Genomic DNA, 26,028 nt, shown 5'->3' on the forward strand with positions numbered 1-26,028 from the left:
GATGTTTTAAAATCCATTTGTAGGCTACATATTTATCTATAAAGCATAACAAATGAATTTGCAAAATGTAAATGTTTTTTTCCGTAAAAAACTACAGTAATCTGTATATTCTGTTGATGCATCACAGCTGCGGGTAACAGGTTCTCTAATTGTCATTGACTACATTATTATTATTCCTGTTGCCTAACAGGAATAATAATAAGGAAATAGTGTCAGGAAATAGTGCAAACATCTATTAACAGCTTTATATACCAAAAAACTAAATAAGTGACATCCAGGTCCCACATTTTCTTTAATACATATCTTTATTCTTTAAGAATAGATTTAACACAGAATAGTTTTAATAACTCTCACCTATATATTAACTTCAGTACATACACAGAAAAAAATATTTTGCAGCTTTCTTTTGGTGTATTCTCAGATGACTTATGTGTTTTCTTTTGTATTCATGCCACTAGATGTTTTGATCACGTCGAGTGACTGTTGGCAGGCTCTCTTTCAGTGGGAGCGCTCAGCCTTTTCCTCTCCATCCTCTGTGTCTCAGCTCTCTCTCTCTCTGCTTCAGCCGCTCTCTGCTGCACTTTGACTCTAGACTTTACCTGCAGAGGAAAACACGAGCTCGTCAGTTGTGAGTTTAAGGATAGTTAAATGCATTGAGGGAGGAGTCCAAGAATAGTTTTGGGACATTTTGAGGAATACGCTAAATTGATTTGTTGCCTAGAGTTAGCCTGATGAGGATAGGCACCACTCTTATAAGGCTACATACTGTATCCGACTAGATTGGCTTAGCACAATCAAACACCTTCATGCACTTCTAAAACTAATACCAGTATTTTGCCAGGTGTTTATATGGCTTTTGGTCTGTGGATCGTTTTTTATTTAGGTGATAACAAAATACAATCACAAAACTTTTGAGGTGCTTAATTAAGATCAAAATGAAGGTTAAGTTTGAAGATGGGTGTGATACGAACAAGAGGGCCAGGAGTAGGAGGAAAGGAAGTAGGGAAGGAACTATTGGGCTCAGGCCCTGAGGAAGTGCGCAGGTAAGCCAATTTTCTAGTGGAAAAACTCAAAATTACAACTCCCAGTTCTGTCACGTGACACCACTAGGACCAAAAAGACTTTTTTCCATTGACTTACAATAGGACAAGGATGTCTGTAAATCAGTGGATACATTTTTTGAGCGAAAATAACTCTTTTCACTATCAGAATGTAATCTATTCTGTATGATAACATTTGGAAAGTATAGTGGAGCCACAAGATTACATTTTATCCCATTCAAGTAAGTGGAGCCCTAAACTGGAAGTTGGCTGTTTGGCAGGCGTAAGTCTCCAGTACACATACTCTGTGTCCTATAATGTGGAAGATCAAGGTAATTCAGTAATGCAGAAATAGAGCGTTTTTGGCTTCATTCGCCTCTGAGCAACTCATTGGAATGAATGGGCCTCGAATGCTGTCTCTTAATACAGTGGTACCCAACTGGTAAATCCCAAAAGTAGGTCACGGGTTCATTCTGAGTGGATCACAAGTGACATGTGAATGTGTCAAATTTGTAAAAAAAAAAAAAAAAAAACGCTTTATTTTTAAGTAGAAGTGAATCTCCAGCAGCAAGTTTTTATTTCGAATTGCTGTTTCCCATCACAAGATTTCTAGTTTGTTTAATTCGTACAACGTGCAAAAAATTGCTTTTTTTTTTTTTTACAAGTGGTTATGTGTGGCACAATTTCTTGGCTGGGACCAGTAACTTTCTGAAGTCTCTGCTGGTTGCCTGGTAACTGTTCAAAGATGAGAAATAATCTGATGCACAGCTGTAAAACAGGTTTTTGTTTTTTTATACAAATGAATACATGCAATACATGCATTAACCTATCCATCCACCTGCTTCAAGCATGGATGTCTTCTCAAGGCAAGAAAGCGAACTAGCATATTTCCCAAATTCATATCCTTGTATATTAATTTTAATCAGTTATTGAGCCTATCAACATCAAAGCAGGGGAAATATGCTCAAATACTATATAATATAGATCTTTAAAAAAAGATAAATCTATAGATGGCTGTTTTTTCATGATCACAACAGCAGCTGAGCAAACATGGCCTGTTTAAAAGATCTAATCCTAACATTTTGACCCCGCTGGCAAAATGTTATTTTACACAATGTTAGTTTGATCACAATGCAGCTATTGCAAAGTGAGTGTGAGTGTGCTAACCGGCATTTCAATAATTCAACTTTAAGAGGATCCAAAAACACCTGTAAGCAATAAATTTAAGAAACATTTTCTGATGATTAACACTAACTATGCAAACAAAATGTACGATGCTGAGACCAATCATCAGATCTGTCCTGACAGTTTATGACAGATGCACAGCCGGCTGAACTGTTTCCAACTACACGAAATGCATCGGTCCGTGGAGATTTGCATGACAGAAATACTCAAAAACAACAACAACAACAAAAACATGCACAATGCAGAGAGCTTCAACCTTTAGCATCAGTCAGGGGAATACCTTGTTTTATTACAGGAGTATGGAGGAGGGGAAACAGGTTTAGACTGGATTGTCAGACAGGGAGAGGTGAAAAAGAGCATCCAAGGAGAGGAAAGTTAGATAAATGTAATCAGAGTAAACAGAGATTAGAGGAAAGAGGGTCATTAAAACTGTCAAGAACCAGAAAACAGGGAGGAGAAGTTAAAATAACAGTTCAAACACATAAAAAGATATTTAATTGGGAGGCATATTATTACTTAATGTTACATTAATCAATTCTAAATGCTTTAAAAATCAATAAAGGTCAGACATTGGTGGCACAACTTCAGTGTTGAAATGTTACAGGAGGATAAAGATGCTCTGTTAAAAAGTATACACGTATATATTAAAAGTAGGTCTTGGATCATGTAAATAATCATGAAAATTATTTCAGCTTTGCCCTCAGTGTGTTGAGGTTAATTAATAATCATAAGTCCTGCCAAAATCCCCTAAAATATGCAAATACAGTACATGGCGAGGAAATAATTTTAACGAATAAATTTCAAACCTTTTTTAAACATCTAAATAATTGTACACACTAACATCATACTGAACGTGTTCACTTACCTTCCAGATATGTGCGAGCCACAAACTTGAGGACCTCGTCAATGAGGATGACCGGGAAGGAGAGCTTCAGCACCATCATCCACTGATCCACGTTCAAGTGAGTGAGCTTGAAGATCATCTGTGAACGAGAGCAATGTGGTGTTAAAAATGCCAAACTAGATGCACCACTTCCAGTAAGAAACAGCTACATGTTAATTAAACATATTATTAATATTAATTCTGATATGACTGAATACTCTTTTTGATACATCTAAAGAAGAAGAAGAATTTGCATAAATGACTGTTTATTCTAACTAAAGAATTTATTGCAGTTCTAACTATGATCACTATTGATCTTTATCTCGAATGGTGTATACAAAACAAAACAAAGGCCTGCTAATGCTAACAGCATGGCCTACTGGAGACCCTTTTGATGGCTTCTGTGTGAAATAAGGAGCTTCTGTCCCCGAAAGTTATGCATAGCATCTTTGGATATGTCTTCGACACTGACAGCCGGCATTGTTAGTTCAGGCAGCGCTCCGATTGTTTGTCTGAGTGAACTAAGGGAGGCGGGGCTTAGCTATAGGTTAAATATTACAAATCATCAGAGGTCCCCATGTAATGTTCCTGCATACCTGCCAACATTGGGCTGTGAAAAAGAGGGTGATTTTCTGGGGTATTGGTTTGAATGGCCTACTTGCAACATCCCCAGCCCTATATAACCCTACACCACAAATTTATGATACAAATACAAGGGAGCGGAGCGCCTGTATTGGCGGCACCTTGAATGTGAGCTTGAATGTGCGCAGTGTCGACTGACACACAGCACGTCAGGCGATGTCGTTTTGGTTACATATCCTACAGTCTGGACATATCACAGAAACTGTGAAACACCCATTTGAGTCATATCCCTATGAAATCAGTAGATTAGTGGGATATGAATACCAAGTGGGAGCAGGGCAGGAGAAAGGCTCAAAGATAGGGAAACTTTTGTATGAAACTAATCAAGAATGTTCTTTGTTTTTTGATTCTTTGTTCACTGTGGAGACGAGAGAAGAAGAAAAGTTTCTTCATGAATTCAGCAAATACAAATTGTCATTTGGGGGGGTGATGTTTTCCTTTAAATGGCACCTCTGTAAGTCGGTGCGTCATCTGTCAGTATTGAAGCGATGGTAATGTGAGAGAAGATGGAGGTTGTTGGAGAGGCAGTGTGTGTGAGGGAGGAGTCGAGGGAGACGGGTGTTTGCTTTGGTGAAGAGGGCTGTAGTGCAGGAGGCCAGACTCACGGGCAGGGGGTCGACGTAGATGATCATGAAGTGAAGGGACATGGAGAGGCTCATGGCGCCCACCAGCCAGCCGTTGCTCCAGGGGGGCATGCGCACCAGGGACTGGTTCTCAGACAAGCTGGTGGGGGAGGGAGGAGGAGGAGGAGGAAGAGGAGGAGGAGGATTGTGGGGTTGGATGGGGAGGTGGAGGGGTACGTTAATGCAGACTGAATATGTGTGAGGGCATATGAAAGAGTTTCTGTGTGTTGAGATGAATGTAGGAAGATAAATGTGTACTAAAGGATGTGAGGAAAAGGCTTGTGAGCTCTGACATTAAGAGATGAAAACAAACTAAATGTTGAGGAAATCTTCCCTCAGTTATCCCCTTATTATAATCATGGCTGCAACACTGTGCTCTTTATATTTTGCTTGCCTTTGCTTTACATTGCCAAAATATCCATTTGTGTCTCAGTTTTTCACTGTGTTATGTTGAATTTATGAAGAAAATGGAAAAAATTCTTGATGAATTAAAGTTATAACGGTCCTAGTTTAACAGTTTAACAACAGCACAATAATATCCAAACATCTGCTTACAAATTCTAGCACAACTTGACCGTTGACATAGTCTTGCTCCTGTTAAACACGGTCCCCTTTGTTAAAATTAATCAAGAATAACTACCTTTTTTGGAATGCTGTTCAATGTGGAGATGTGAGAAAAATGACTCTTTTTTTTAACAAATTCAAAGTAACACAGCATGAGTAACTGATATATCATTATGTGGGTGAAGTATTTCTTTAAAGTGAATGCAAAAGTACTCATTCTGCAGAAAAACTGTGCTACTGAATTGTGGTGAAAAAGAAGTATAAACTGACATCAAGTAAATACTCAACTACAAATACTTCAAATTTATACTTAGTTACTTTACACCACTGGTTAGAATATTGTCTATTTTCAGTAACAGTGTCGAGGTAAGGGCTTAGTTGGGAGTATGAGATCGAAGTGCAGTCAGACCTGTTAAGAGCGTTGCACATCTCGATGGTGACCAGCACAGACAGAGCCATGGTCATCGGGGGAGCAGCCTCAAACACCTCGCAGTGGATCCCAGCAAAGTCCTCGTTGTCCTCGCTACACTGCATGAAGTGTGACTGACGGAGGAAGATAGAAACATGAAGTCTGGCACGGTCTCTGAGAACCCCCCCCCCCCATGAAGCCTGTATGTAAAGACACTTTATGAAAAAGTTTCTTTTTGGAAACTAACCAGCTGGTGGAAGGTGATCAATGGGCCGTCGTCGCAGTACAGGAACCACCATGCAGCTGCTGCAACAGTCGCGGCACCAACATAACCTGCAAGAGATGTTACCGTGTTAAATAATACGTTCAAAATCCCAAATCTTGCATAAACATGCAAATGCTACTTGTATAATCTCTGAATCTGAAGTTTTCTTTTGATGATGAAGAATTCTGTGTTAATTCAGTGCAAAATACCCAGAAGGTGGATGTGTTACAACAGCGACAGCATCATTTAGATGAAACTTACAGATGCTTTTGTAAACATTTCAGTTTCATGAAGCTGTGTAAGTGTTCTTTTAAATGACATGTCAACAAAATTTATTATGGACTCCGTCCCAGTTTACTTCCATTTACACAGCGTACTGCGTGTGACGTCTTGTTGTTCTTCTGGGCATGCGGGCTACAATGAGGTCATGACCAGTTCACACTGGAGTCTGATATTGGCCACATTTTAAGCAATAATGTAAACTTATTTAACTTAATTAAAAAATCAGATCTAGAAAAAAATCTGCACTAAGGTTTGCAGTATGAACGCAGTGAGGGTGAGGACATGATGTGTTGTACCTCCGATGGCCAAGTATCTGAAGAAGAGCCAGCCAGAGATGAGGGGCTCTTTGGGTGAGCGGGGGGCTTTGCCCATGATGTCCAGGTCAGGAGGGTTGAAGCCCAGCGCGGTGGCAGGCAGACCGTCAGTCACAAGGTTGACCCACAGCAGCTGGACGGGGATCAGAGCCTCGGGCAGACCCAGGGCAGCTGTCAGGAAGATACTGGAGTGGAAGAGGAAGCACACTGTTATTTCATTCGTTTAAAATACAGTCTATCACCTCACCTCCACCTACATGTACTCACCAGACGACCTCGCCCACGTTGGAGGAGATGAGGTAGCGGATGAACTGCTTCATGTTGTTGTAAATGGCTCTGCCTTCCTCAACAGCGGAAACAATGGAGGAGAAGTTGTCGTCAGCCAGGACCATCTCAGAGGCAGACTTGGCAACGGCAGTGCCAGAGCCCATGGCGATGCCAATCTCCGCCTTCTTCAAGGCGGGGGCATCGTTCACTCCGTCACCAGTCTGAGTGAAGAGCAGAAGCAGACAAGTTATTGTATTTGCCTTTCTGTATTTAGGCTCACTTTGTTTAATTCGATTTGAAAGGGGGCCTATTATGCTCATATTCAGGTTCATACTTGTACATGCTTAAATTGTAAAATAACACGTTTCTTTTCTTCATACTGTCTGTGCTGGAACACCTGTATTCGCCCTCTGTCTAAAACGCCTTGTTTTGTAGTTGGGGAATGACTGTAATGAAATATAGCGTCACTTTGAAGTTGAAAAATTCACCAGTAAAAGTTTCTAAAACCAAAATCTTCAAAACCAGACATGTTCCAGCATGAATATGATCCAAAATCAGGAAGAAATGTACAACATTGGCAGCGGCGTCATTGGGCCTGAGCGTCTAAAGCTTCAGCACCCAGGATCTAAATATATAGGCTATATATTCATCTAAAAAATAAGTACAAGTTCTTCTCACCATGGCAGTAATCTCATCAAAGCCTTGCAGGAACTCAACGATCTTTGACTTGTGGGATGGCTCCACTCTGGCGAAGCAGCAAGCCTTTCGTACAGCGATCTTCTGATCGTAAGGAGGGAGGTCATCAAACTCACGCCCGGTGAAGGCCTTGCCAGTGACATCCTCATCCTCACTGAAGATGCCAATACGACGGCAGATGGCCACAGCTGTGCCTTTGTTGTCACCTGGGAAAGGCAGGATGGAAGATTTTATCATTTTTCTTAAGACTTTTCGGATATGATGAGATTAAAATGGTGGAGACAGTACTGACCGGTGATCATGATGACACGGATGCCGGCAGCCCTGCACAGCTCGATGGAGCTCATGACTTCCTTACGGGGCGGGTCAAGCATGCCAACGCAGCCCACAAAGGTCAAGTCAGTCTGGAGAAAAAAAAGCCAAGTTTAGCCTTTGGAGCAAGAAACTACTGCAACATTTCAACAAGTGTTTTAGTAAGAAACACTGCCACCAATGAGATTCTGTACTTTTGTACAATATCACATCTGAAGTGTCTTTTATTTCAGCCTTTATGTTTCTTTATCGCTCACCCACCTCATAGTCTGCAAACTTGCTGGAGTCCTCCAGGTTCATCTCCTCCTTCCTCAGCGGTGTGTCGCAGGTGGCCAGTGCCAGACAGCGGAGGGTATCACGCCCGGTGCCCCACTCCTTGATGACTGACATGATGTGGTCTTTGACTGGGCCAGTCAGTGGCACACGGGTGGTGCCAACACGAACGTACGCACAGCGGTCAATGACGCCTTCTGGGGCACCCTGTTGATGTAAAACATTAGTACCCACACACGGTATACAAATAATAAATGACTTGGCTGACTCGAACTTCATCTAAGCCATTTAATTTCTTTCATTCATGTGGTGTGGTTGTTTTATGATCATGTCAAAATTCAGGGATGGTCGTGTTGGATGGTTGATCGACCACTTTGTTTCAGACTGAAATATTTCAACAACTATGAGATAGATTCCCAGAAATTCTGACCTGGATACTTAAATGTTGTTAATGTTGTTGATTGGAGTTTCACGTTGGAACTATTTTCTTTCTACTAAACTACACCCACCAACTGTATCACTATGCAGAGGGAAGAGTGCATCTACCCATGGACAAGAGGCCCATGACAGCGTGAGATGTAAACATTGATGACGTCCTCCACGGCTGAGCTGTAATGTTAGCTAGCTCAGTGGTGCTGGGTCAGATAGCAGTAGATGCACTCTTTCTGAACAGTATACGACTTTAGTCGGGTAGAAAGAAAATAGTTCCAATGTGAAACTGCTCAGAACAAGGTCTGTGGATTATCTTGAGTCATGATCTCTAGAAAGAGACATTGTCATTAAGTATTTGTTGGTACTTTGAGCACAAGCTAAGTGTTATCTTGTTCCATTATATTCAAGAGAAGAACGACATCTCACGTGGCAACACAAAACAATCGAGATTGATAAATAGCACTGCAGGAAAGAGGCAAAATAAGTATTTTTTGTTTTGGTGTCCCTTTAACTTTTCATCTTGTGCCATTATGAGTTAAAAATTGTGATTTTTATAACAGTATGGATAATGATGTAATGACATTCCCATCAGCCTCAGCCATACTTTGTATTTAGTGCAAATGGCTGCATGCTTACACACTCAAAGATGGTAAACATAGTTTTTTGTCACTCACTTTGACAAACATCTTGTTTCCCACAGGGGCTTTGGCGGACTTGGCTGGAGAGCAGTAAACGGACATGGACTTTCTGTCTCTGGAGAACTCCAGTGTGAACTCCTTCTTCATCAGCTGCTTGATCACCTGTTCAAAGATGAAGGGGAAGAAGGTAAGCTGCAGAATGAGGGTCAAAAATCAAGGTTGGGCTTAGCACGTCTTTGAAGCCACTGTTAATGTTTGTGATTTTTTTGCACTCATTAATCCTGCAATAAGTTTTTTGACCACTTGGGGGCGGTGTAGATTGACATATTATCAGCTTTTAAGTTGATATGGTGAACCTGTGTTCATACTTGTCACTGTGAGCTACCCCTCCTTTGATCCAGTATTTTCCCCACTTTAAGTTTTTGGAATGGATGTAGTCATCAAACATGAATTTCAAACGGCAAGAGCTTAGGGAACACCTTCATCTGTGTGACACCACCGTGTCTTTGTATACAGGATAATACGCTATACACTGTATGGAATTTTTTGTGGACTTACAGCACAGCAAGCGTTTGCCCGTTCCACCTTGGACAGGCCACGCACTTCAGTGTTGAACACATTCATCTTCTCCACCAGACAGGACAGGGCTGTTTCAGTGGCCTCACCCACTTTCTCATAAATACCTTTGGACTGCATCATGGAGAAATAGAAAGAACAAATGTGTTAAAGTGGTAGTGTGTCACGTTTAAAATTATATTTCATGAACACAAAATTCTCGTGAATGCTCTGCAGACCTCGTTGTAGTCCAGAGAAGAGTCATTGCACAGAGCGCAGATGGTGGCCAGCTCGACCAGTCCGTCATACTGGCCGCACTTCAGAGGCATGCCACCCTTCGTACTGGAAGACGTAAATTGACAAAATTATTATGATGTTTATGTGTGTGCATGGTCATATAACATTAACATTAACTCTTTTGACACTTACACCTCTCCCTCTGGGGTGTACTTTGAACCGGAGATGTCAAACTGACTGAGGGAAACATTGTCACCCTCGACTTTATCAATGATGAACATCTGCATTGAGACACACAAAAAAACACATCCGCATTAGATCTGCTCTCCTTTTCTGTTAATTTTGTGGACTAAAAAATGATTGTATTTGCGTGAGCTCACACCTGTGAGTGTAAACCTACCTTAGTGACACACATCTGGTTGGTGGTGAGGGTACCGGTTTTGTCAGAGCAGATGACTGAGGTGCAGCCCAGGGTCTCCACAGAGGGCAGGCTTCTGACGATGGCGTTCTTCTTGGCCATACGGCGTGTTCCCAGAGCCAGGCAGGTGGTGATGACAGCGGGCAGACCTGTGATGGAAAGAGCCAAAGATTAGGCAGATAGATACTGAATGGAAAATAGAGTCATTGGATGGGTTCATCTGCGAAATTTTTTTTTGGTTGGGGTTCAGTGGAAATGTCTTCTTTGCCATAAGCAAAAAGCTGTGATGTAGGTTGGAGCAGCTAGCTAACTGAAAGGGTTGGTTCTGATGTACTAAGTAAGTGTAATACTTTTAACATTGTCATGTTTATTGCAGACCTTTCTCTTGATTAGATTTTAATTTTGCAAGTATTTGCTAGTAATTTAATGCCCATCCTAAGCATAACGTGGGTCACATGGGAAACCGATTTTAGAAGAACTAAGGAAAATAACATTTTGACACCAAAACATAAAAAAATTGAATGTACAGATTTGAATACATAAGAACCACTACTACAGAGCTACAGACTAATGAAGAAAAATATTGACCTGCCATTTAATTTAATTTAAAAACTTCTTAGTCCAAGGAACCAGGTGACAAGAGAGACTGGTATGAATCGTGTTCAAAACCACCTGGACTGTTAACCATCTGCCACCTGGCAGGCTGACAACGGTGGTGGTCCCTACACAGCCCTTAACACATCAGCTGGATCACACCCAATCTAAGGTATTCCTGTTGGAGGGGGCTGCTGCTGTATGCCATTCAGTCGGATCCATGTTCAGATTGTTGGCAAAAATCAGCTGTGACAGTGGTGTGAAGAAGGTCTGGAGAGGGTCCAGTTTAGTGACATTATGGTGGCATCTGTGCTTGCAGATGATGTTGTCCTTTTGGCATCGTCAGACTGTGCTCTGTGATGAGCACTGGCACAGTTTAAAGCTGACTGTGTTGTAACGGGGATGAATGTGAGCACCTAGAATATTCAATCAGTCCCATCGAGGCAGCAAAAGAGTTTCAAGTGTAGAAGTTTGATGCTTTTTAGGGTCCCTAATAACAACTAATGTCAAACCAGTTAGATGTAAAGTCAGCCGAGTGATTTTCTGATCAGATGTAGTTCTAAACTTTCGTTGGATTTGTTTATTGGCCAAAAGAATCATGTCAAGAACCAAAAGGATTATTTGGCTTCCTGTCTGTGATAAAGAGCTGCTTCTCCAAGTTAAGAAAAGCCAGATAAGCTGATTGAACCACCTGCTGATGATGCTCCTTTATGAGGGTATCAGAAAAAGCAGACTGGGCAGAGATCCCAGGCCAGATCAGGACACATGGGAGTACATCTCCCAGCTGGCTGGAAGGTTTAGAAGTAAATCCTAAAGAAAGAAAGATAACTGGGCTGTTTTGCCTGCCTTCACCTGCCACCAAAAATGAAGTTGGATTTATTTGTATATACTTCAAAACAGAAAACCACCAAATAACAACCAGGATCAACAAAACTGGACATTAATTCATACCTTGAGCGGAAATCAACATAACAAAGTCCAAGAATACCCTGCTGATTTTACTTTGTGCTCCTCTAACATTGTTGGAAGAAAAGATTAAAATCGATGCAGCAGAACTACAGATATCGTCTTTTTAACTCAACACATTCTTTATCCTTTTAAAACATGGCGCCTACATTACCTACAATGCAATTTGACTGGTGACAGTTTAGTTGTTATGATAATTCTGAATACGTCACCGCTTTCGTGGTGCTTTCAGTGTAAGATGGTGACACCAAAAGCCACCTTTTGTATCTGTACGATACTTCACCTGAAAATGGATCCGGACTGAACCGGTTGCAGTGTTATTATACACTGTCGGATGTTTGGACATTTGGAAATTTGGATTGTCAGACAGCACCTGCCAACAAACCCTGTATGTGTGATGTTTTATTCTACATACCACATAGTACCATATGCCCTTTTGCCTAAACCTAACCATCAGTGAAAGCATGTGCGTTTGTTGATGTCCCTGTGTTGGTTGCCATGTGTTTTTGTTGCGTAAACACGACCATGTGCAGCGTAATCCCACCATGTCCTTGTGTTGACATCACGGTAGCGGCATCCCAGAGCATAAATAGCAGACACAGAAGGATATCTTACTCCAAATATGTAGACATGTAAGTCCACTGCAAAGCGGCAATATGTGACTACTTGAGATGAAAATGTGTTGTTTTATGCTCATAGATGTATAAAAAGAACTGGATACAGCGTTGGAGGTGGGGCCTCGTTCATTCATATGAAAGATGATCAGTGGTGCATTTAAAAATGCAGTACTCTACAATACTGTATGAAATTACCTTCTGCATGAAATTCCTTCCATTGATTGAAATATATCTCTTTTCCAATGTAAGACCATGAGGAAAAAATCTTTTTGGGCCCTGTGGTATCACATGATGGAACCAGACGTTGTAATTCCATGTTTGATCACTTTGTAAAACTGTCTTCAAAGTTTGGGGCTGTTCTTTGGGGCTTGGTTGTACTAGTAGCAGCTAATGCGGCCTTGAGCAGAGACAAGGAGAGGGCAACCGAGGTCTGGTAAACTTTCTAAGTCCACAGATTTTTTTCATTGTCAAGCTTGCAGTCTTCAGACTCATCTGACAAAAGTGACATTATTTAGGGCAATGCATCAGATTTGTGCTGCTACTTCTCGAGCCATTAAAAAACTTGAGATGTAACTTCTTAAACAAATGCAGTTTTACTCAAAAAGACCTATAAGCAGACTTCAATCAGCAAAATTGATGGAGTTCCCCCATGATAAGCTGCATGGTAATATAGTAATGATAAATCATAAGCCAGTTTTTAATGGAGCGTCACATCAATGAGCTACGCGAGATGAATCTTAGATATGATAATCTTCTTGGACAACGAAGTGGAAGTTAATCTCAGGGGTTTACCTTCAGGGATGGCAGCCACAGCCAGAGCCACAGCAATCTTGAAATAGTAGATGGCACCGCGGAACCAGGAGCCTCCGTGGACGGGGTCGTTGAAATGGCCAATGTTGATTATCCACACAGCGACACAGATGAGGGAGATGACCTGGAGGACAGGCAGTCAGACAGATGTGTAAGGCATTGGTTGTAGCATCTTTTATGTCCAAATTAAGTAATTTCAAACAGTATTAGCTCTCATTTTTAGGATGTGAATAAATAAAAATTGTCACTATGGTGACAGATTCGTCTATCTGCCTCCAAACCTTGGAGAGCTGCTCCCCGAACTCGTCCAGTTTCTGCTGCAGAGGGGTCTTCTCCTGCTCAGTTGCAGCCATCTGGTCACGAATTTTACCAATCTCAGTGGAGACGCCAGTTGCAACAGCAATACCAATGGCTTTTCCAGCAGCGATGTTGGTGCCCTGAATAAAGTTTTAAGAGAGAAAATCAAAAGGTTAGTTGATCCATCTGGATAAGGAGACTGAGACTGAATATTTCTAACTATTGGATGGATTTCCATTAAATTTTGTACAGAAGTTCATATTCCCCAGAGGATGAATGCCACTGAAGTGTGTGATTGCCTGACTTTTCATGTTCAGGTTCAGATTTGTGGTTTTTTAGTGAAATGCTGGATGAATTGCCATGAAACTGGTTCAGACATTCATGTATGGGTGGACTTTTAATGGGCAAGGGGTCACATTTTGAAAAAGTGGATGTTGCATGATGGAACTAGGAAAGCAGAGAACTGCTGTGCTTGCAATTTTCTATCTTTTTTTAAGATAAAGACTTAATTATTTTGTTATTTGGAGATAGCAAAGCTTGTTTTCTTGTGATGAAGAGTCAATTTATGTCACTTCTCAAGAAAAACAAAAGGCAGACTTTTCGAGATAACCAGATAATTTATCTTAAAAAAATGACTTTTGTTTTCTCAAGATCACAGGGAAATTATGGCAAACTTGAAAATAAGTTTTTGGTTCACATGAGATTCCACCTTCAAGATCACTGTCATGACTGTTGAGAAGGATTCATAATGAAACAGTTAGTTGAGGCATAAATGTTTTTCTCTTTTTTTCCTCTGCAGTTACGTCATTTGACCAGACAATCTCATTCTAGTTGCCAGAAGTTGAATGATAAACATTAGAATTGATAAGGGAGAAATTACCTTTTGTTTTTAATGTGTTGACTATCTTGCTTTCTTGAGACAACAAAACAATTAACTCATGATCTCAATAAAAGAGAGCAGGACTCACGGAGAACAGCATGTTCTTCTTGTCCTGGTTGACGGCTCGGGGGTCTGGGACGGGATCAGTGTGCTTGATCACACTGACGGACTCACCTATAGGACACATGTTTTGGTTGGTCAGGTAAGGAAGCAGACATTAAAACAACTTAATGTCTGTTTGTATCGTTAACACCTACCAGTAAGAATGGACTGGTCCACACGCAGGGTTGTAGATTTGATGGAGATTATCCTGATGTCAGCTGGCACTTTGTCACCAACTAAACACACACACACAGAAATGCACAAAAGAGATCATTATTTAACCCTTTGATACCTAAGGGTTGAGCAACTTCATAAAAAATGGCTCAAAAATTTGCAAAAAGTTAGACAAATATAACCTGAAAATAAACTAAGAAAAACAAGAGGATGAGTTAAAGAAAGTGCTAAAAAATACATATATAGACATTTCTGTGACAATATTTTAAATATACAACTATGGCAATTATATATACAGTTTTTTTTTATCAAATAATGTTTTGAGTTCATTTTTTGATCACTTTTTACAGATATTTTTTGGAATTTGAAGGCCATTTCTTTCTCCCCCCCATGTTTTGGAGAGAAATCAAACCAATTTTTTCAATCTCAGTGTCAAATGCTTGTGAAAGGCGTCTGAACGCAGCACAAGAAAACTGATGTGAATCAAAGTGCTAAAGGGTTAATCAGCCTCTGAGTTTAAATGATGAAGTTAAGCAAGCCTTGGATTGCCTAGGATTATAGTACAAACAGCTTCATATTAATCTGACTGCAGCATTGCAGCAGGATGGACAGACGGAGGGAGGGAGCGGGGGGGTGTGGGGTTGATTGACTGGTTTTAGCACTCTGGATGGATCGTTTTGTTGTTGAAAACTGATACCACAGTCCGAGACAGAGAGAGAGGGAGACCTTGGGGAGATCATGAAATGAAAAGAACAGGTGTACGGCAAACAGAGAGAGAGGGAGAGACAGAGGAGCGAGTTCAGCCGTCGATATTAAGTGTATTTATACTCAAGCTTGTTTTTTTTTCTTCCTGCAGCAAGTTCCTTCAGTTTCCCTCCACCCCCTTTTTTTCCTGTGACTGCCTTATAAGGACCTGTGTTCAATCTCAAGGACAACAGGAGACACACACACACGTACATGTGACTCTTGATGTGTATGAGTGAACGAGTTGAGCAACTTGAGTTTTTCTTTATGTGAAATCAGGAGTCAAACAAATAGAGTTTAAAATCATCTCAAGCTTGGAGTCAAAAGATTATCATTGTATTCTGAAGTGACAGTGAGCTTGTAAAACACTTGCTGTCTCGATCCAAGGTTGAGAAGTCCTTGATAAGCCACAGAGATGAGCCCTGGCTTAGTGATTAGTATGTGCTGCATGTGCTCTAAATATTATTACAGTATATTCTTAGTATGTAGAATCCACTATAGCATGGTTTGACTTTGACTTATAAACTGAAGCAGTCTTTTGCAACATCAGGAGACTTTTTTCTTTGCTGACGACTTCATCATTTATACATTTAAAGTTCACACTGTCAGCTGCTGCTTCTTTTGCTTTCTCATCTCCTGAGTGGAAAAGCGTATCCACAGAGACCAGCTGCTTCATTTTTAACATCAACAAATATTTGTTACTTTGAAACCAGTAGAAGACTGGTCCCAGCTACATTTTCATCAGTTTTTGATTATAGTGATCTGTTGCACATGAATGCATCTGCATATTGCTTGCACACATGAAATACTGCATACTATAGTGCACTGAGATTTGTTACAAATTTGAAAGCCCTCCCTCATCACTGTACTCTTTCCTCCAGGGCTGGTTGGCCATCTTTGAGCTTTCGTAAGCTCAGTTATTGATATTTGTTCATTTATAAAGCCACATGAATTAAATAGAGGTCAGACTATAGTCTGAGATCTCAGTTCAGCTGGCACTGACTGTCAATATGGCACCATAAAGACTGTGGACTGAAAATGCACAAAATATGCATTCTTCAAATGTATAGTTTCAAGAATTGGAGATGCTTTCTCCCCTCCTGTATCAAGCCCTATTCTGTGGGGTTGGTCATGTTGACCTTGACCAATAACCTTGTGCGGCTAAAGTTTGCATATTTGCAGACGTTACTGCACTAAAAGAGCAGGATTTCCCGTGCACTGTCCGTCTCCAAGTAGAGATACTCTGTGACCTTGACGATCACTGCTGCAGCCAAATTACAATTCTTCTGATTGTTCCTTGAGTGTTTCATGAGTGTTTCATGTGCAGGCACTGAAATCCTTCCAGTTTTGGGAATCTTACCGGAAACCTCCACCACATCACCAGGAACAATCTCCCTGGCCTTGATTCTCTGCACGCTCTTCCTGTCCGCCCGGTAAACTTTTCCCATCTCAGGCTCGTACTCCTTCAGAGCCTCTATGGCACTCTCTGCGTTGCGCTCCTGTTGCAGAAATACACAGAACAAAACATAAAATATGATTTTTCTTGAGTAAAAGAACCATTTCTTTTTCAAACAAAGGTTTAGTTCTCTCAAACTTTGTTCACTTTGTCTGGTGTGACAAGATGCTGATTAAACACAAAGGTGAGCCTTGAGACGTTCACAAAAAAAAGAACCACTCTAAAATGTGCAGTTTGATCACACAACACAATATTGCAAGTTTTGAGGGAGTGCACTCTTGGCAGAGGTGTTGCCATCCTAGTGAGTCAGCCCAGAACGTCTACATCCAGCTTTTTCGCCTGCAAGATGGTCTGAGACCAGCCACTAAAATGAGCCTCCCTGAGTTAGTTTCTTACAGTTTGTGCAGAAATTCTTTGGTTGTCCAAACCGAGCTATACCTCATGTTCACACTGAACTTGGAAAACACAGCTTCAGATACTCTGCTGCGTAGAAATGAATGAGCTAAACATTCTTTTTATTCTATTTAAGCATTTTAACTTACGTATTTCCAATCACACGGTGGCTTTCTTAGGTGCAAATATGTAAATCTTGCGTCTGCCTTTGTTTGAACTTGTTTGAGAAAATTAATACAATAAGCTCTTAAAAAAACCCAGAAATATTTAATTTTGGCATAAAAGTGTATGTTTACTTTAGGACCACAATGTTCATAATAAGCTGTATTTAAAAAATAAATTTGGGGGCTTTTAAAAACATTTTTCTCAGCCATATATTTGCAGTTTTTCCTCATTGTTTAGTATTGCTTTTTATTTCCCTTTTCTGATTTTTTTGGTTGAAAGTCACATTTCTCCGGGGTTGAATGGAGGGTTGTTCACTTGTTACACAGGCTGTGGAGCGTTTTGCTCCTCAGTGAGAGTTGAGAGCAGCTTGGTGCATTTCTCCTCTGGGTCAGTCGGGATGTGACGACGCCCTTTCTGAGGCTTTAAGAGAGAACATTCTGAGCTGTTGTCGACCTAACACACACCTCGTTTTAGCAGACATTATCAGCCGGAAACCCTGCTCTCCAGACCCCTTTTGAAGCTTTGCTGTCTTTTGTTTCCCTGGTTGAGGGAGACTTTAACACTCTGAAACCTGTTGGAGGGAATATTAACTAAACACCAGGTTTCCTTCATCAAAGCAGATCTTAGTGCTGTTTGTGCAAAAGCTTTTCCCCATCCAACAATATCCTGCATGCCCCCAGGCTTTATTTTAATTTTTATTTCTTTTAATTGAAAACCCCCTCTATGCATATTTGTTTATCAAAGAGGCATTTGTTTATTACTGAAGGAGCATTTTTTGTTATAAAGGCACTTGTGAGATTTGTTTGCTCAGACTTCTTCCCCATCAGCTCAAATATGAGGAATCAGTACTGCCGCAGAGTATGTTATGGCAGATGTGGTTGACCATCTTATCAGCCCAAAAACATGTCAAAACAAATTCAAGTAGTAAAGACTTTAAAGTCATTTTGTACACACATCTGAAAGAAGAACAAAGACAATAATTCACTTATGGTAGAAAAAACACAAAAAGAAGTCATGATTATTTTGACATTAAAAAAGGTTGGAAATACCACCTATATAATGAGAATGAAGATGTAGGGATTTATTTATTTATTTTTTTATATTTGGGGTCGACACATGTTAAGCTGGGCTCAACGAATGCTTCCTGCATTCTGATGATTTTCTATGCACGAATTTATGGTGAAAATGTCATTCTCCCTGCTTCAACTGTGCACAGTTGACTTATCTTTCTGTTTTATGGCAGATGCTGACTACATTTACATGAGCACTAATACTCCACTAGCTGGCACCAGATTTTAGTTGTAATGACAATCAGGTTGATGATATTTTAAATGTCTAACAATGTTAGAATTGCACATTGTGTGGACATTTTTATGAGATGACAACCTAAAATCAACAAATATCAAGGTTAACTGTTGATGTTGGCACTAGACGTGCTGACACTGAATTTTGATCATCAGAAGTCACAACCTAAAATAAACCAAATGTCAACATCTAACAACTTAAGTGGCCAGCTTGGATCATTTGGAATATGATAATTATTCAAATGTGATCTGTTGTAAGGTTGGAGGTAGCATACTCCTGCAGAAAGTTAACCTCAAATGAGCTGTCATATGTCATAGTAGCGTTAGAAGTGGAAATAAAAGAACGCAAAAAGATGCATGGGGTGCTGAAAATCCATATTATCAATCACTCAACCCCAAATAAAAGAAAATGGGCCTCATAAACTGTTCAGAAAGAAAATCCTCTTAAAACCCACTTAAGAGATTCTAATATTCACCAATATTTTCTTGTCATAATGAGGATGAAAACCAGAATTTTTTGTGCATGTAAATGTAGTTAAGTTTTGCATCCGTGAGATGCATTGTCACAGTTCGTCGAAATAGAAATCCTCTTTCACTTTCATGATATTATTGGGAGACAAATGCACATGCTCTAAATATTGATGGGGAAAATGTCCTATGTGCCCCCTCCAAACTCTTTGACTGGGTGTGTGTTTGCAGTGTGAAGTGTGTGTCTGCTGAACAGGCTGATGTTCAGTCCAGTCTGTGATTTCTTCCAAGGCTGCCCTCGACCGCCTCAAAGTGTAAAGCCCAACTTATGCCAGCCGCCCTCCCTCCCTCCATCCTCCCCCATACCCCCCATGTGTGAATCCTTGTGCATAGTTTCCAAATGACTGCCGCAGGGTTGATATGAACCCTCCATCACACACACACACACACACACACACATACAAACACACACACACACCAGGCCTGTGGTAACCCGATCGTCCCTCTGTATTTTTACTGTGGATTGCACAGTGTGGACTGTAACAAAGCAGACTGCAGTTTGAACCTTCAAGGGTCCCAGTCCCCCTCCTCCCCTCCATTCGCCCCCGCTGGCTTAACCTTTCGCCTTTTCACCTCCGGCTGACGTCATGCTGCTCGTTCTGGACTCCCTCGAACTCTCAAGCTCTTGTGTGCTCGCAGTAAAGGACACGAGCCGCGACCTGAACAGCCCGTCCATCGTGTGTGATTTATTGTGTGTGACTGTTACTAAGTATAAGAGTCTATTTAGGTGTGTGTAAAAGACAGCGTTCAGGGGCAGGTATGTGTCCTTGTGATTGTTCCCGTGTGTGTGTGTGTGTGTTCACTGACCTGCCACACTCCAACAACAGCATTGGCGATGAGGATGAGGAGGATGACGAAGGGCTCGACAAAAGCAGTGACAGTCTCCTCGCCTTCCTCAAACCAAGCCAGCACCTGAGAGAGAGAGAGCACTTATCAGAATGCAAATTTTAATGAAATAATATGATTTATCGCTACTTTATGTGGTTTATGATTTCTGTGAAGTGTGATGACAGAGAGCCACTGTGAACACGGGTGTTTTCACTCTCAAATTTTAGACTTCCATTTTTTTCCCCCCTTAATTACTCCTTATGTTGAAATAAAAATAAATGATAAACAGCAGTGCGCACAACTCCAAAAATCTTAAGATAATTCATCAGGCAAAAATTCCAAACCCTTCTCTGGTTTCCGCCACAGATTTTGGGTTCATCACCATATCATTGCCTAAATTTATGCACACTCTGCCAACAAATTAAGAGCTGCCTCAGGCTGTGTGTACACACAAATGAAGGCCTGACTGTCTTTAAAACATGCAAACACATCTTTGAAACAAATGCATAGTACAACAAAACTGCAATAATTAGTCTTGGTTTGCATCAATAACAAAAAATGTTCATTTTCCAATGTATTGAATAACTATGAAAGTGGCATCCTTTCATCTTCAATTATTGCTGTAATTCAAATATTTAATAAGAAAAACTGAGTGAGCCGGCCCTTCCTTACAATGGAATATATATGAGAATGTCCATATTAAAATACAAAAGTTTTGGTTTTTATTGGCTTTGTCTATAATGACCTTCCAACCTCACCAATTTCTAGCGCCATGACACTGTGAGGAATCATGGCTTCCACTTCATACACTATTTTTTCAACCTTAGTCATGAAATTCTTTTGTGTTTTTGCTTCACGGGCCATGATTTTTTTAGAACAACTTGATACACCTCCCAGCAAATTTATTTCTGTATATAGAAAAATGGGGGTGTGGCAGTATGCTGATTGCAAATAGCAAGCATGCATCTTTCAGTTTAGAGCTTTGATTCACCAACACACACATTGTGGTGTCACACTTATTTTGTGGGCAAAGTGAGAACATTTCACATGCACATATTAGTGAATGAGGTCCAGTGTTGGACTCTGGGAACCTGAGATGGGCTCAGTTTGATGTTGTGGATTTTGGGGGTGTATAGCCAATAGCAGCAGTATTTCTTAATCATGGTATGGTAGATGCTTTATGCATCTCTTTGTGTAAAGAGAGAAAAAAAATCATCCCTCTGTGCTCGTTAATTTCTTCAGTGCGTATCGTATCGTATCGTATCGCATCGTATCATATCGTATCGCATCGCATCGCATCGCATCGCATCGCATCGCATCGTATTGTATTGTATCGTATCGTATCGATCCACTGGTGGGCCTGTCAGGGTTGAAGATGAATCAGTAGATAATGATACTGACTTTCATTTCGAGTCAAATGCGTTGTTATTGTGGGGGATGCTGCTTGGTACAACAAGTGTCTTTAAGTTAGTTGTGCACCTGTTGCTCAGGGTGACAGTATTATCTTTTACTGCTGCTCAGCATTAAACAGAAACATAAAACAGTCCTGGTGAGCGGCTATTTATGAGCATTATGAACCACCGCTGGATCAAATGTCATTTGTCATTGTCGTCTCTTATGTCATCCTATGTGTGAAATCTTTCCTGGACATGTGACTCTATTCCAAACCTATAGTCTCACACGTGTTGCGTCCCTGTGAGCGCGAGTCTGTTTCGGAAAGCCTTCGTGTTGACATTGACACAGATTAGTTGCAGGCCAGCAGAGCACAGAGCTAAAGAGAGGAGAGGAAAGCCATCCTTCTTCTGTAGCATTTTAACTTTTTCCCATCATAACAAGCTGCCGTGTTTTTCTCAATCGCCTCTCACATCTTTTCTCACCCCTTTTCCAAAAATAGTCTATTGCTCTCCAGTCTGTCTTCACCCTGCCTCTCTTCAAAGACAAAATCGATCTCCAGGATAAGCGTCAGAGGCTGTCAGCACACTGCGGCGGCACGACATTCCTGTGTATATGAATAGGAGGGCCGTGTATTTGCAGTATTTAGTGTTCTCTCTTTTAGAAACCATATACGACTCTGAATCTATTGCTCTCGTTTGTCATTGTAACAAACAATGCCATTGTGCAACCCAATCCATGACTACCCCCTCCTCACCCTCCTGTGTGTCTCTCACTCTCTCCTGCTGCTGCAAGCCATCCCTCGTTCCTTCCATCCCTGACCTTTGTGCAAGGATACAGTTTCTCGTCCTGGCTTGAGACTTTCTTAAAATAAAGCTCCTGCCATGCATATGTGCACACATACACACACAGACACGCACACACTCTTTGTCTTTATCTTGCTCTCTGTATTCCACACACACACACGCAGCCGTCAGGCCTTCTAAGGCCATAGTGACAGCTGTGCAGGGAGGCCAGAGGGCAGAGATCGAGGATTAAGACAATGTGTCCAGCCTTCTCTCCTCCACAAAACTGTTTCGGAGAGAGCTGCAGGGGCGGGGAGGAGGGAGAGAGAGGGATTCCTTGTGTAAATGAGAGTGAGGACATGGGTCCAAATGTAATTTAATAACTCAGCGATGTACACGCTGTGTTTGTCCGCCCGCGTGTATGAGCGTGTGTATAATCACAATGAAAACAGTCGAGGGGGTCAGAGAAGATGCAGCTCGCTTTCTCACGTCACTGTCAGGCTCTTTATTGTCTCTCAGTGCCAATTTTGCTCCTTTTTATTACTTTATCAAATTAGTTTCAGTTCTGTTTGAGAGGCGCTCTATCGACATCATGTCACATTTAGATGCAAGTAATGACCTTGTTTGCACTGACTTTCAGCGACTAATTCTTGACTTTGTCGCCTCTTGAGCAGCTCTTCCAGGATCAGTATGGAGGGGCTTGTTATGGGTGGGTGGGAACACGGCCATTATCATGCTTTAATGGCTGATACCACCTTTTAATTGCTTCAACATGCTAAATGCAGCGTTTTAATGGGTGTAAATTCTGCTGAAATGTCAAATGTATCATCTTGCCAAAAATTCTCAGGCTTCAGTTTCTACTAATAATATAATCTAATGATCTAATGGATAAATCCAATTTTGTGGCAGATTGGAAAATTAGGCAGCAGTTTGGTGTAAAAATGGTGTAGAAATAATGAATTATTTGAAATAAACACAACTATTACAAACTGGTCAGCAAGAGGTCTGAACTTTGATATGACAGTTTTGAGAAAATACAAATTTTTCTTTTATTATCGTGGCTTTTTTTTTTTTTTTTAAATTGCTTTGCCAAACACTTATATTTACGAAAGGACATCCATCTATTATTTGGACTCAGTAACTGGGACTTTTTCAGGACTAAATATAAGTAAAATAAATAGGAAAAGAACTACATCTGTGATCTAATATTTAACACCTTTATCCAAATTGGGACAAACACCTATCTTTGCACCGTGACATCTTGATGGTCATATTCCTAAACCTTTTGCAGACTCCCTGCATGTACGTACTGCAGCATGTAAATACAAACACATCTGATCATGTGAAGGGAAAAGTGAACAAACTCACAAAAGAGATGCAGGCGGCCAGCAGTAAGATTCTGACCAACAGGTCTTCAAACTGTTCCACCACCAACTCCCAGATTGTCTTTCCTGGTAAAGAAAATCAAACACGGTCTTCAAATGTGTGTGATCACTTGTGTATGTCCTTGTTTATGTCAACATATGTTCACCTTGTAGATGGCTTAACAGTTATCTAATGTCAGCAAGATCAAAAAAACAAGTGCATTCACATGCATTGCTCTACCAACAAGGTTTAATAAGTAGAAGAGACACTGAATGTGATGTAACCATGAAGACAAATTTGTTAAGTGATGATTAATTTGACTTAAGTAACCTCACATAAAGCTCTTTTTTGAATACCTGCCTCCTAAATTATCTGTATTGTTTTCTAAAGTTAATGTATCTGACTGCTAGCTGTAAAACAATCCATGATAAATGATAAAAAAAACCAAAAAACAAACATTTGTAGAAGCCATATGTGCAACATCTCCTAAACCAGAGGAACTGAATGGCCCTGATTGACTAATCTCTTAAGTTGTGTAGACGTATTTTTAGTTGTTTGCGTCACAGTAACTTTCTCTAAACCTGTGGCACACTGCTGAGACTGAACACAGAGGCAGGTGTTAGTGAAACTAATGTGTGACTTGTCATCAGAGGAAGTGAGACAAACGTGTGTCCAGTCCAGGTGGCACAAAGTTAAAAGATGCTCTCTGATCACTGACACTTGGCTCAAACATGAATAGTAATGAAGCAGGTGGACTCACCCTCCTCCGCTGGCAGCTCTGTGAGTGAAAAGAGACAAAAAAAATAGTATTAAAGCACAGTGACACATTTACTGAATACATTTTAATGTTTGCAATGAAAAACTTCAATGAGGACAAATTTTTTTTTGACACATTTATGCAGACAAACTAAACATCACATGTCAGAAACCAGTGTTACACTGAGTACATCCGGCTGATGGGCAAGCTTCCCTTTGTGCACCATTTCGTGTAAATATCATCTTTTTTTTTCTTTTCATTGCACTGCACCCTGGACAGCTTTTGACTTTTATTTTCTCTTATTTTACTGCTCTGTATACACTTCAAACCACCATACCCACCAATGCTCAAGCATGTTCTCAGTAAAATTCGCACGATGATGCATTAAGGTGACCTGCTCTACCACGACTAGACATGGCACCCCAACTGCAGGCCGACATTGGCAGCGTGAGATCTTTTGATCATTTCCCCCCATATCCCCTTTACAGTTAGCCATCATTAATCACTCTGTTATTCTGGTTTGCTGTAACGTCCATCTGTCAGATGAGATACTTGAACACTAATAATTTCACTGCAGCCTGGTGATCACAATTTCATGCAGCAATAAGACAGTAAAAAGCAAAACTTGTTTTTGTTAAAAATAAGCTTAATAATTGCACTGGGCATGATTAATTAACAATGGCGAGTTTAAAACTCAAGTTTGAAAAACAAATTGTGATTTTACAAGAGGTAAAATGGCCTGCAGGTGTTTTCTTGAATGCCAGGATGAAGACTAATTTGAGTCAATCTAGCAAACAAAATCTCAACTCAAGGTAAACTTTTAGGAGCTTTCAGCTGCATTTCTTGGCCTTCCTCGGCAGTTAGTTTGCTCAACACCATCCGCTGACAGATGCAGTTAGTAAGTTGACCTTGAGTTGTTTCCAAAGTCATGAATGGACTTTTAACTTGAATTCACACACAGAGAATCTTCAATCAAAACTAAAGTCAGCGATTGTCAGAAACCTGAAACTCTGATGCACCTGCTCCACAAACATCAACCCCCCCTTTGTTTCCTGTAATTAGACCATCATCAAAAACATCCCACACTCTGCCAGATCGCATCAGTCATCTACTTCTCCTCCTTCTCTGCTTCAGTGTCATTTTATCTGTCTAAACCTCTCAGATACACTGTGATTCTGCCTCTGTGCCTTCGACTCTTTCATCTGAGCTAAATCCAATGAAATGATTCATCCTCAGATTCACCAGTCACTTCATTCATTTCTACTCTTTCTCTGCACGCTCCAATACTCCATCCAACTGTTTCCTCCATCCATCCACCCATCTCTCTCCCTCACCGTTGAAGCCATACTTGTCCAGGTTCTTCTTGACCTGCTCAGGCGAGAGGCCGATTTCTTCGGTGACGCCAAAGTAGGACAGGACGTCTGGGGTCTCTTTCATGTGTGCGTTCTCCATCCTCGCTGAAACGGAGAGGCTTTAGGAACAGAAGGGACAGAAGACACACAAACAATTCAAAATCAAGTCTGAGCGGCCTAAAAGTTAAAACAAGCGAAGCTCAAATGTTCACCCACCACTTTCTTGAAGTGTGGGATTGGGATTAAAAACTGGCAACCCCCCTTCTGTTCACACTGGCTCTCTCTCTACCCCCTCTCTCTCTCTCTCTCTCTCTCTCGCTCCGGGCTGTCGCTCTCCTCTCGGAGCCCTGGACTGACAGAAAGTGCAACCTGGCAAACAGTCCTGAAAAGTTTTATACAGATGAAAAAGTGGCCTCATTGGTGCTTGCTGGCCGTTGACTCCCCCCTCATTGGCTGAGAACGTCACAAATAGGTGGGCAGGGAT

General features: G+C 40.9%; 1 protein-coding gene across 2 annotated transcripts; it reads right to left on the bottom strand.

Moving 5' to 3' along the window:
• Window positions 1–286: 286 nt before the first annotated feature.
• On the bottom strand, window positions 287–25,913 carry atp2a1 (ATPase sarcoplasmic/endoplasmic reticulum Ca2+ transporting 1). Of its 2 annotated transcripts, XM_042505135.1 has the most exons (26): window positions 25,761–25,913; window positions 25,527–25,663; window positions 24,196–24,213; window positions 23,439–23,521; window positions 19,873–19,977; window positions 16,580–16,718; window positions 14,457–14,537; window positions 14,288–14,373; window positions 13,304–13,459; window positions 13,005–13,146; window positions 10,018–10,184; window positions 9,810–9,898; window positions 9,620–9,722; window positions 9,384–9,515; window positions 8,862–8,987; window positions 7,744–7,962; window positions 7,463–7,574; window positions 7,153–7,376; window positions 6,475–6,695; window positions 6,190–6,392; window positions 5,594–5,679; window positions 5,347–5,480; window positions 4,356–4,473; window positions 3,091–3,208; window positions 2,506–2,549; window positions 287–599 (listed from the first exon to the last, which is right to left on the bottom strand). In XM_042505135.1, exons 2-25 carry the CDS (start codon window positions 25,642–25,644, stop codon window positions 2,545–2,547), a joined length of 2,985 nt encoding a protein of 994 aa, XP_042361069.1. In that variant the 5' UTR covers window positions 25,645–25,663; window positions 25,761–25,913; the 3' UTR covers window positions 287–599; window positions 2,506–2,544. The 2 variants fall into 2 exon arrangements, with proteins under 2 accessions (XP_042361069.1, XP_042361068.1); XM_042505134.1 differs by lacking the exon at window positions 2,506–2,549.
• Between the last annotated feature and the right edge of the window lie 115 nt (window positions 25,914–26,028).

The sequence above is a fragment of the Plectropomus leopardus genome, chromosome 17, assembly GCF_008729295.1.
Source record: "Plectropomus leopardus isolate mb chromosome 17, YSFRI_Pleo_2.0, whole genome shotgun sequence".
NCBI classification, from domain to species: domain Eukaryota; kingdom Metazoa; phylum Chordata; class Actinopteri; order Perciformes; family Serranidae; genus Plectropomus; species Plectropomus leopardus.

Coding starts and splice junctions, on each gene's coding strand:
- atp2a1 (XM_042505134.1), bottom strand. CDS start 25,644: ATGGAGAACGCACACATGAAAGAGACCCCAGACGTCCTGTCCTACTTT. Junction 13,147..13,303: donor TCGGGGAGCAGCTCTCCAAG/GTTTGGAGGCAG, acceptor CCTGTCCTCCAG/GTCATCTCCCTCATCTGTGT. Junction 7,575..7,743: donor GCAAGTTTGCAGACTATGAG/GTGGGTGAGCGA, acceptor TTTTTTCTCCAG/ACTGACTTGACCTTTGTGGG.